Consider the following 12,771-nt stretch of genomic DNA (forward strand, 5'->3'; position numbering starts at 1 on the left):
CCACTTGTGTATTGCTAATACATAAGAATATGATTTACTTTTATATATTAACCTTGTATTCTACACTTGTGTAATTGCTTATTGATTACAATGGTGTTTTCATTGACTGTTTCAGATTTTCTCTATGTTATCCTAATTCTTTTTAACATATGCATATACTGTTTTGAATCTCACTACTTTAGAAAGTTAGTGGTTTGATTTATTCAGTTTATTGTTGATATGAAATCCCAGCTAAAGTAATTTCAAGTACCAAATAGCATAGTAATAGAATATGTTAATAACTCCTTACACAATCTTATCAGATAGTTCTGGAGATTTTTTGAGGGGGTGGGGTAACGGAGATACATTTTTGCCTAAATGCTATAGTTTTTCTTTATATTTGGGAAATTTTGTATCTCTTTCTTTCATGTTAGTCTTAATTCAGAGTCTGGATTGAATAAACAGTATGGTCCATTTTCTTTATTTTAATATATTCTTATAAGGATTAGGAAAGAAAATGGGATAACTTTTTTTTTAATGTTTGATTTTAGCCAAGATTCAGTTCTGAATCTAAATGGTTTAGTGCCTCAGAGCTGAGAAGGCACCTATTACTTTTTTCTAAAAAAAACTTCATATGTTTGGTACATCTTTGATTTTTTTCTTTATAGCAATTAAAAATATCAAAAGATGAGAAACTCAGTTCAAATATGACTTCTTTTTCATCCAAATTGCAATTCTGCCACCTAGTGTTTGTATGTGGACTTTAAAAGAGGATTCTTTTTTATTCTTTTAAAAAACTAAGAATAATTTTTCCTTCATCATTAGTTTACAAATTTAATACTCAGGTTAATAAAACTTTTAAAGGAAGCTCCAAGTTTTTAATGAATTAGATTGTTAGTATCTCACATTTTAAAGTTCATTAATTATTTTAAAAATTCATGGTATAATTAACCCTTGAGTATCACAGGTTTGAGCTGTGCAGATCAAGTGAAGTTTTAAAAAATATACATATTCTACACTACCACATGATTCGTGGTTTCGTTAAATGCACGAATTTAAGGATTTTCTACTGCTTGGGAGTTGGTGCCCCTATCCCCTGTGTTCAAGGTTTACCAGTTATGTTTACACGATTTAGTTTTGTAACGAGTAATTTTGCTCTCTTAGAGTCGAGGTGGAAAGAAGTTTCTTGCTGTACTGAAAGAAATCTTGGACAGGGATCCATTGTCTCAACTGTGTGAGAATGAAATGGATCTTATTTGGACTTTGCGACAAGACTGCAGAGAGAATTTCCCACACGCATTGCCGAAATTGCTGCTGTCGATCAAGTGGAATAAACTTGAGGATGTTGCTCAGGTAACAAGAGATTGTTTTTGTAACTCCATTTGGTCGTTATATTACTTTATTGATTTCATGTAAATTGTCTTTTCCTACAAAGGTATGTTTCCATAGGTAGGATAATTTTCTGCAGGAAAAGTTTTCAGGTTTTAAACTCTCAGACCTTCTGATCTAAATGGTAGACCAGAAAGTTTTAAGATTTCAAAATCCCAAATTCTGAGTAAGTTTTCTATGTCCTTTACTAGAGGTGACTAAAACTTAGGTCTTGGAATAATCATCCATAATTTCTGTCAGCATATGGTAGATCCTGGGTTACTTTTACCAGCTTTGTCAATGAACTCCTAGGTTTTCATTTTAAGACCCTTTGCAATGAATTGTCTAAAATGCATATGTATTGTTTGAAAGTAACCTCTGTTTTTAGAAGTTAACATTCTAGATCATAAATTAAATGATCTAAGACATCACTTTTACTATTTATTTAAAGTTGGGCAGTGTTGATGAACCTTTAGGCAGTATAGAGAAAAGGAAAAAAAATTTTGCATCCAGAACAAGCCACCAAATTTTAGCTCCTTGATTTTATTTTCAAGAACCTATGAAAAAACAGTGGCGTTATTAAATTCATTTGGTTATCAACGTTCTCCAGAAAGATTCTTGAAATGATTTTTTAATCAGAATGAATACATTTGGTATATTAAGAGAACCACATTTATTCACCTTAGTTACTTAAATTCAATTGGTCTTTAAATTTTTTTCTTGTTTTGTTAAATCTATAATGAGTTAAATTTAGTTGAGAAATACATATTTCTTTTAATCTTGTATTTTTAAAATCTTTGCTTTATTGTTTTATTTCTCAAATTAAGTTTAGAAAGCATTTCTTTTGAGTTTATTCCTAGTGTCTAACAGTTTTTTTTGGAATCATGTTACAAAATTATATGATGTGCCTTATTTGAACTGTTTATACAGTTAGCCCACATGACCATTACTTATTTTGAAAAGAAGCTATTTTTGTCAGGATATCTTTTTTTTAAAGCTAGATTTTAATTGTTCCGATATAGTTGTCATCTAACCAGTTATTTCTTTAAATTCAAGGTTAGTTTTCTGTGAACCCCCGTAATGGTTGAATGTAAGATATAAGAATTTTTTAGTTGGCACATTTGCCTACTTCTCATGAATAGCATTCGTTTCTAAGTGCCTATCCAAGAAATGCACCATTTTATTATTTTGTATAGAATTAGAATAGAAAAAAAATTCTTACTATACTCTTTAAGATATCTGAAAAAGAGCTTTTGTATTTTATCTGTCAGAAAATAGAGTAAGAGAGTTCAAGCTTAGTATTTTTTTATTTGAAACCCCGGGACACAGATTTTTATACTGAGGAGTTTAGTATACTTGTCTCATTTCCATGAGTGAATCTGAAATCTACTGTTTTCAGATACAAGTTAATTTCCTCCATTGTGTAGAAAAAGTCAGTAGTATAACTTAATACTCTAATAGAAAAACCTAAACATGTATAAGCAAGTACAGGAAGACATGAATTTCATGATCCTAAGCCACCCTTTTAGTAGTCTAGAAAGGAAGAGCAACAGAATAAAAAATTGTGTTTTGGCTTCTCCCCAGTCCTGTACCATTGCCAGTTACACTGAACTGGCAAAAGAGAATATAAACCATATTTTCAATAAATTGACTACTAGACTTCCCTAGTGGTCAGGTGGTTAAGAATCCACCTGATGATGTAGGGGACATGGGTTTGATCCCTGGGCCAGGAAGATTCTACATGCCATGGGTCAGCTGAGCCCATTACAGCTCCTGAGCCTGTGCTCTCTAGAGCCTGTGAGCCATTAAGTACTGAAACTCACATGCCCTAGAGTCCATGCCCTACAACTAGAGAGTAGCCCCCGCTCGCTGAAACTAGAGAAAGCACTTGTGCAGGAACTAATACCCAGTGCAGTCAAAAATAAATAAATGAATAAATAAAAATTTTTTAAAAATTGACTGCCTAAGAGAAGTGGCGAGTCAGAACCTGGTGCAAATTTGTACTGTGATTCTGAAGGTATAAGCCATGGGTGAAAATCCTATAAAAAAGATTAGCCTCCCATTAATCCACAGGAAAGTATTCTTTTAGCTTACTGCAGAAGGGATTCCAATAGCCATATAGATAGTGAAATTAATTCAGTCCTCTGTAGGAGATGAGCAATTAATTACATGTTAATTTCACTATTTATAGTGAAAAATAGTTAAAATAGTGAAACTTATTTCACTATTTATTTGGCTAAGTCAGATTTGCCTTTCCTATTTGCTTCCATAGTTTTCATCAAACTGAAGTGATGAGTGTTTGTAATTTAATGTTTGTATTTCAATTTAAAAATTATAAATAACATACTGAAAGAATTACTTCTCAGTAGTAGGGCTATTTTTAACCCATAACATAGTTGAACCTCTGGTATTATATAACATTATCTATCCCAGTATTGTTTTTGTGGAGCAGTGTATTCCATGTGTTAACTGGGGATGCTAGGAGTGTTTTTTAAACTATTGTTTCAGTTCCTTAGGGAACAGTCTTCCTTATCTATATAAGGACTACTGGTCCATTAGAGTTTTAGAGGAATTGTGTGGTAAAACCTGGGATTAGGTAGGTGTTTCATATCTTTAAACCAGTATTCCTCTGTCTTTTTTCATTATTACACTCCTGAGGAGCATTTTTACGTAATTTTCCCCTAACAGCCCTATCCCCGTGGGATTTTGATACCATAGGTAAGTGTATGTATGTCTGCCTGTGTCCTGTATGCATGCAAGTACTGTATACATTAAAAGAACTAGTATAAGAGGTAATCTTTTCCTTTAGTAGTTTAAGAATAATTGAATCAAGATTTAAGGTAAAAGTTAAAATGTAAAAAGTAACATTTCACTGTATTTGTTGAATAACTTTGATATCTATTATGTAAATTGCAAAGTATCACATTTCATATCCAAGTTAGTAATTTATGTAAATGTATACTAATAATAGTAATGTAATCAATCTCTAAAAATTACTCAAGAGGGTTATTTTTTCTGCTAATGTAAAGCAATTTAAAGTTGATTTTTTTATAAATTATCATTAGAGAACTTAAATTTATGAAACTAGTTACTCATTTAGATGTTGGCTTTTTTTGGACACTTGAGAAACTAATGAGAAGTTTTATAATTTTCATAATTAAAACAACAAATTTAAGTTATTTTTATGAAATTGTCAAAGCCCAAGTTTCTCACAAATGCTGAAATGACAAATGACAAGGCAGGCAGCAGGTTTCACAGGCCACCTCCTGCAACATGACTTTGAGGTTGAACATGCAATTGAGAGAAGCCTTCAGCCATTGCCATCTATTTGCCATATTCTTGTAACTCTGGTCTTGCATACATTTTGTGCTTCTTCCTTGGTCTTGATGTCAGTGCTGTTTAAGTAATACCCAAAAAAACCCAGCGACATAAATCAGAAATTAAGGAATAAGACTCTGTCAGATAGGGTTGCGCTTTGGACAGCCACAACTCATAATTATCAAAAAAGTGTTTCACTCTCCTTCATAACCACTTTTCCTCACACTTCCCTTCAGAAATAAGAATGCAAGCTATAAAGATATCAAAATCATGAAGAGGAAGGGACTCTTTCCAATATCAACCCTTCATAAAAGGAAATCAACTCTGATGAGTCTCACTCATTCTTATGGGAGGCAGATGAAATCCTTTCTAGAAATTTGGGTTTTCTGGAACTTAGGTTTCCATGTCCATCTGAACCCAGCCTTCACTGGTAATCCCAGGTCATTCCCCCATGGGATGCTTTTTTATCCTATGTCTCGTAAATTTCTAAGTGGCATCTGTAAATGGGAAACTGGCTGTATTTAATAAACTAGGTACTCTTTATTTCCTGTGGGTAACTTACTATGATTTAAAGGATTTAAATGTATTCTAGTCAATAAAGTTTTATAAAGTGAGAGATATAAATTCTCTTAAACTCTCAAGATAGTTTTATGTTTATTTATTAATGTACTTTTTCAGCTTATATTTGTACTTTGAATTTTACCTTTAAGTATTTCTTTTTAAAAAATTTTATTTTTAATTGGAGGATACTTGCTTTACAGTGTTGTGTTGATTTCTGTTGTACAACAAGGTGAATCAGCTATAAGTATACATATATCCTTCCCTCTTTAGCCTCCCTCAAAGGCCTTTAAGTATTTCTTAGTCATTTCTCTCTCCTCCCCTTCCTCTCACCTTCTTCTCTCCTCTTGTCCCTCCTTTATTTCCTTTAAAAAAAATTTTTAATGGTTAATGATTGTAGAGTTCATATATTCAGTGTATCATTCTACTTCCAGCTAAGTACATAATTGCTTTTTTGCCTGCTTACCTGTAGAATATGTCAGCAGAGACCATCTTTATTAACCTATATTAGCAATAATGGATTTTTGAGGCCTTAGTAATTGCACGTATACTTTTCCTTTCTTTTGACCCATCTCTGTTCCTGTGTACCGAGAAAAAACATAAGTGGTTCAGAAGTTATAGGAGAGAAAACTAATCTTTTTTCCTTTCAATTTTTAAACAGCTTCAAGCACTGCTTCAGATTTGGCCTAAACTGCCCCCCCGGGAGGCCCTTGAGCTTCTAGATTTCAACTATCCAGATCAGTATGTGCGAGAATATGCTGTGGGCTGCCTGCAACAGATGAGGTATCTCCTGCAGGAGGCTTTTTGGGGTCAAGGAATAACTTGTGGGTGAGAAGAAAAGTTGAGATCTGCTTGGATGTTCTGTAAGAAAGGAAAAGGCTAGGAATGATTCAGTTCAAAGCATTTGTTCCCTTCGTCTCTGTTATTCTCTCATACTCTCAAGTCTCTCCTATCCAAAACACACACACACACACACACACACAAACACACAGAGACACACACACACACAGACACACACACACACGATACAGATGTTTTTCTTCTTGGCCACACCACATGGCTGTATCTTAGATCCCTGACCTAGGATTAAACCTACACCCCTGCAGTGGAAACACGGTATCTTAACCCCTGAACCATCAGGGCAGTCCCGTCTCTATAACAAAAAAACAAAAACTGCTTCTGGTTGTCCCCAAGATCACTCTCCAGTTCCATGACTCTTGGCTAAGATTTATTATAGCAGAAGAGTACAGAGCAGAATTGGCAAAGGAAAAATTCATGGGGCAGAATCCAGAGGAAACCAGAGAGATGCTTCAAAGAGTTCTTTCCAAAAGATGTCGCACTGACTACACTTAATTCCCCCAGCAACAATTTGTGACAGCATGCCTGAATACTGTCTACCAGAAAGCTTGTTAGAGACTTGTAGTTTGTTTGTTCGTTAGTTTGATTTTTATTAAGACCTAGTCACTTAAGTACTTCTGTTTAGCATATTCCCAAATCCTAGACTCCCAGAATGAAAATGGGTGTTGGGCATAAGCTGTACTGTTTGCAAAAACAGTTTAAGCAGTGACCCAGTCTTATCTGTTAGGGTGGTGAGAAGCCTTCCCCGTCTACATTCCCAGATGTCAGCTAAGGGCTAACCTTCTACGCTTACTTTTTCAAAGGATAGCAATCTGGCTTGCTATTCTATTAACTCTTTTCCATCCACTACCCAGAACTAAGAAATGTTAATTTCTTAATTTGTATTTTTAAAGTTTTTACTTTTAAGTTTGTATTTTTTAAGCAATTAACATTACAGTTAGTCTTCATAGTTTGCTTATTCAGTCCTGATTACTTTCACTTCCCAGAGACAACTGTTAACACAAATTTGGTGTGTATTCTACTATACATCATTTTACTGTTTTTATCAGTTTTATATATCTATACAGTATAGGTATGAAATAATATTGTACATTTAAAAATTACATAAATGTGTCTTGTCATATATATATTGTTTTACATATTTTTTTTTCCTTTATCAAACATTATGTTTTTGAGGACAGTCTTCTCCTGTTACGTATAAATGTAGTTTATTCCTTCCACTAGTGTGTAATATTTTGTCATAGAGATTTATTGTATTTCTCCATTTCTCTATTGAAGAACATTTTAGATTTTCTCAAAATTTCCCATTATTAACAATGCAGTGAACATGTTTGTATAGTCCCTTTAGGGTAATACATGTGTGAGAATCTGTGGGATTTATTTGATAAAATATTGTTATGGAGACAATCTCAGACAATGAGCATTTAAATTTTTTTCCATTTTCCTTCTAGCCTCAAAAGGAGCGGTTATACTGTATGGTTTTTTTTTTTTTTTCTTTTGGCTGTGACGCACAGCATGTGGGGTCTTAGTTCTCAGACCAGGGGTCAGACCTGCACCCCCTGCATTGGCAGTCTAGAATCTTAACCGTTGGACCACCAGGGAAGTCTCTGTATGATTATTTAAAAAGCAAAACTTCTCAGCAAATGAAGGATACAGTGATTTTTTTTTTCTTTTTTAAATAAATCATCATGTTTTAAATTGTGTGATATTCAAAGCAAATTATACAAAATATTTTTTCAGGTATGTCTATGAGACGTCTTTTTAAGTATTAGGAAAGAGGAAGCCTCTTCTATACTATCATTTACACTATTTATAGATTTTATAATGGGCATGGATTTTACAGTAAGCTTAAAATTGTTACATAGATAGTTTTTAAAAATGAGGCTCCCCATTGTTCCTCAGCTTCCCTAAGTTTGCATTGGATACCTGATGGGGAGGGGCTACCTGGCCACCTCCTTGGAATGAGCTAATTGTTTTTTTTTCAAATATATTGACCCGTAGGCAGAGATTGCTGTGATCTCATGTTCCATATAGGTAATTCTAATGCATCTTCCTCTGTTAAATTTTCTGCGTATCAGTTTTTTTTTTTTAGATGAATAATGTCCTAGATTTAGGTTCCACATCTGATTTAGACTACTTTCTTAACCGTTTATTGTCCAAGATTAGTCACCAAGTAGAGGACTTGAGATAACGAATCTTAACCTGACTACAGGAATTGCCTCTAATGAGACTGTTTACATGTGAATGGTTTGGAGATAGATACAAAATAGAGAGCCACAATCTTAATTAATTTAGCTCTCTTAATTATAGTGTTTTGTTAATTCTTTGAGTCTTTCCAGCTTATAAATGCACTCTTTATTCTTCAAAGTATTTGAAGATTTTAATTGTTCATTCATTATCAGGGAGCAAAAATTACTTAACCTTTTGGTAGGAAAGGAAAACTAAGTTGCTGAAATACTGATGGAATTTGTATTTTAAAAAACTGGTTGAATGAATATGTAAACTTCTTCAGCATGATCAGAAAACTATTTTTATTACAACTCTGGGGTCATTGTAAATACAGTCATCAGTTGTATCAACCTCGTTAACTTACTGAAAGTGCTCCGTATTAGCTGTTCTTTGCTCCTTTTCATACACTCTTTTGCCCACCAGAAGTCCTCAGCTTATTTTGTGTTATTATAGTCATGAAGCTGAATATAGGCATGCAACAAGCTTGACCCACAAGAACCATTGTTTCAAAGTTAGTATTTGAAGTTTGGTAAGTAAGAAGTGGTCTTTTTCCAGCTCTGATTATTAAGTGACTTACTCTGTGTTTTGTTTCTTTCAGTGATGAAGAACTCTCTCAATATCTTTTACAGTTGGTGCAAGTTTTAAAATATGAGCCTTTTCTTGATTGTGCCTTGTCTAGATTCCTACTAGAAAGAGCACTTGCTAATCGGAGGATAGGGCAGTTTTTATTTTGGCACCTCAGGTAAGTCTTTTATATTTCAAATTGAGTCCATGATATGCTTTTGTGAGTATTAATCAACATAATATAGGACATTTAGCAAAACAGTCCAGCTGCTTTGTTTGAGTCATCCATAACATTTATGCTTTCCTGGTGTCTTCTATTTCTCAATACCCAGATTCTCAATTTTCATGATTTGGCAATGTAACTCAGATAAATGTCCCTCTATGCCTCCTTAATTTTTAACTGTAATTAATAACTTTTCATCATAGTAATTTTTATTACTACTACTGATGGTTATAGGTTATAAGTATTGCTGTTTTCCAGTAAAGTATACTTATTGTGTTAACATATTTGGATTAAGAAATAGACTTACTTATGCCTCCCAAAGATCGTAGATAGTTGTATCATCATTGCTACTATTGTGTAAGTAAAGATTTTAGGGATTCCCTGGTGGCTCACAGGTAAAGAATCCACCTGCCAACGAAAGAGACACAGGTTCAGTCCCTGATAGAAGAAGATCCGACACACCATGGAGCATCTAAACCCGTTCACTGCAGTTATTGAGCCTGCGCTGTAGAGCCTGGGAGTAGCAGCTACTGAAGGGCATGCGCCTTAGCGCTCAGGCTCTGAAACAAAAGAAGCCACCACAATGAGAAGCCAAGTCACCACAACTGGAGAAGAGCCCACCCAGCAACAGAGACCCAAGGCAGCCAAAAAATAAATAAATAAAATTATGTATACACACACACACATACACACATAAAAGATTTTAGGTTTTCCTATAACAGCAACTTTATTTTTAGCTTCTTTATTGACAAGGTCATTTTCAGAAATATATCTGTCTTAGTAAACCAAGCTTATATGGGAGTAAAATTGAGAAAGAGAACTAAAGATCTTTTGTTTCCTAGGAAAATTGTCAATTCTTTGTTTCTGACTCTACTCAGACATTTGTGACTTTTTTTCGACCTGGACTTCATATTTTTGAAGCTAATCAGTAACAGAGAAAGATAACTTTTCTCCTCTTTGGCTTAGCTCCTTAAAGAAAATAAGCTGTATAGTATTTTGATGTAATTTTAGGGGTTGTAGTTCTGAATCTTGATTTCTTTATTATTAACTTTTTAACTTATTTTCTTTCTCATCTAGTTCAATCTTATTTTTAAATCCTCAAAGGAATAACAGAATAAGATATTCCTTCCTTTTTCAAGTGTGTTTACCATTCTTCAAATGAGAAATAAATCAAATAGAAGTCAATTGAGGGATTTGTTAGTTGTGTGATATGAATCAGATCTATTTCATCTTAATTGTCTGTAAATTGGTAGTATCATTTCACTACAAAAAACAAAATGTAAAAACTTCAGATTTCATGGAATAAACCATTAACTAATGTTAATATCACATTTCTTTTTGAACTACAGTGTTTAAAGAATTAAAAGTTTAGCATCCAACCAGTGACTGTATACATGATATGATCTTCCTTTCTTTGATAAGCATGATTAGTTAATTTCATAAAAAAAGTATTTTCATCTGGGGATCTGAAGTGTTTGATAAATCTTCTTTACTGTTACCTTTTTGCAGATCTGAAGTACACATTCCTGCTGTTTCAGTACAATTTGGTGTTATCCTTGAAGCGTACTGCCGGGGAAGCGTAGGTCACATGAAAGCGCTTTCTAAGCAGGTATCAGCTTGCTTGCTTTAATCTTCATGTTCACTTTGCCACATGATATTTGATAAATTGTGCTATTTCTCCCAACACATTGTTTCATAAGAGATTTCCATAACTAAATTCAGTTAATACATTTTTTAATAAAAAAATGTAAGCTTAGAAATGAAGTTTTGGCAAATTTAGCAGAATGTTATTGAATGCGATTTGAAAAATTAGGATTCCTCATAGTATTAGTACCACGACTTAAATTTTAGTACCAAATACCTATTTAGACATGGACTGGAAAAGGTCAGTTTTCATTCCAATACCAAAGAAAGGCAATGCCAAAGAATGCTCAAACTGCCGTACAATTGCACTCATCTCACACGCTAGTAAAGTAATGCTCAAAATTCTCCAAGCCAGGCTTCAACAATACATGAACCGTGAACTTCCTGATGTTCAACCTGGTTTTAGAAAAGGCAGAGGAACCAGAGATCAAATTGCCAACATCCGTTGGATCATGGAAAAAGCAAGAAAGTTCCAGAAAAACATCTATTTCTGCCTTATTGACTCTGCCAAAGCCTTTGACTGTGTGGATCACAATAAACTGTGGAAAATTCTTCAAGAGATGGGAATACCAGAGCACCTGACCTGCCTCTTGAGAAATCTGTATGCAGTTCAGGAAGCAGCAGTTATAACTAACTGGACATGGAACAACAGACTGGTTTCAAACAGGAAAAGGAGTATGTCAAGGCTGTATATTGTCACCCTGCTTATTTAACTTCTATGCAGAGTACATCATGAGAAACGCTGGACTGGAAGAAACACAAGCTGGAATCAAGAGTGCCGGGAGAAATATCAATAACCTCAGATATGCAGATGACACCACCCTTATGCAGAAAGTGAAGAGGAACTAAAAAGCCTCTTGATGAAAGTGAAAGCGGAGAGTGAAAAAGTTGGCCTAAAGCTCAACATTCAGAAAACGAAAATCATGGCATCCAGTCCCATCACTTCATGGGAAATAGATGAGGAAACAGTGGAAACAGTGTCAGACTTTATTTTGGGGGCTCCAAAATCACTGCAGATGGTGACTGCAGCCATGAAATTGAAAGACGCTTACTCCTTGAAAGAAAAGTTATAACCAACCTAGATAGCATATTCAAAAGCAGAGATATTACTTTGCCGACTAAGGTCCGTCTAGTCAAGGCTATGGTTTTTCCTGTGGTCATGTATGGATGTGAGAGTTGGACTGTGAAGAAGACTGAGCACCGAAGAATTGATGCTTTTGACCTGTGGTGTTGGAGAAGACTCTTGAGAGTCCCTTGGACTGCAAGGAGATCCAACCAGTCCATTCTGAAGGAGATCAGCCCTGGGATTTCTTTGGAAGGACTGATGCTAAAGCTGAAACTCCAGTACTTTGGCCACCTCATGCGCAGAGTTGACTCATTGGAAAAGATTCTGATCCTGGGAGGGATTGGGGGCAGGAGGAGAAGGGGACGACCCAGGATGAGATGGCTGGATGGCATCACGAACTCGATGGATGTGAGTCTGAGTGAACTCTGGGAGTTGGTGATGGACAGGGAGGCCTGGCGTGCTGCGATTCATGCGGTCGCAAAGAGTCGGGCACGACTGAGCAACTGAACTGAACTGAACTGACTGAACAATGACTGAGGGACCTCACTTTCACTTTTCACTCTCATGCATTGGAGAAGGAAATGGTAACCCACTCCAGTGTTCTTGCCTGGAGAATCCCAGGGCCGGGGGAGCCTGGTGGGCTGCTGTCTTTGGGGTCGCATGGAGTCGGACACGACTGAAGCGACGCAACAGCAGCAGCAGCAATGACTAAGCGGCTTCACTTTCACTTTTCATTTTCCTGCAATGGAGAAGGAAATGGCAACCCACTTCAGTGTTCTTGCCTGGAGAATCCCAGGGACGGGGGAGCCTGGTGGCCTGCCGTCTATAGGGTGAGAGTTGGACACGACTGAAGTGACGCAGCAGCAGTAGCAGCAGCAACAATGGGTTTGATGGTAACAACTGTTGTGAAATCTTTAGACCCTGTTTTTTTCATACCTCTGAGATAACTCTTTCTTATAAGAAT

The 12,771-nt window shown here is 35.3% G+C and overlaps 1 protein-coding gene across 1 annotated transcript in view; it reads left to right on the forward strand.

Annotated features, from left to right (window-relative positions):
• PIK3CB (phosphatidylinositol-4,5-bisphosphate 3-kinase catalytic subunit beta) overlaps positions 1-12,771 on the forward strand; it is a 128,087-nt gene that overhangs the window by 83,049 nt on the left and 32,267 nt on the right. The window contains exons 12-15 of the mRNA XM_052638271.1: positions 1,144-1,332; positions 5,885-6,006; positions 8,909-9,052; positions 10,607-10,706. Of these exons, the coding sequence (XP_052494231.1) occupies positions 1,144-1,332; positions 5,885-6,006; positions 8,909-9,052; positions 10,607-10,706 (555 nt within the window). The remainder of the gene's footprint in view (positions 1-1,143; positions 1,333-5,884; positions 6,007-8,908; positions 9,053-10,606; positions 10,707-12,771) is intronic.

This window comes from Budorcas taxicolor, chromosome 1, assembly GCF_023091745.1.
Source record: "Budorcas taxicolor isolate Tak-1 chromosome 1, Takin1.1, whole genome shotgun sequence".
In the NCBI taxonomy this organism is placed as follows: Eukaryota; Metazoa; Chordata; class Mammalia; order Artiodactyla; family Bovidae; genus Budorcas; species Budorcas taxicolor.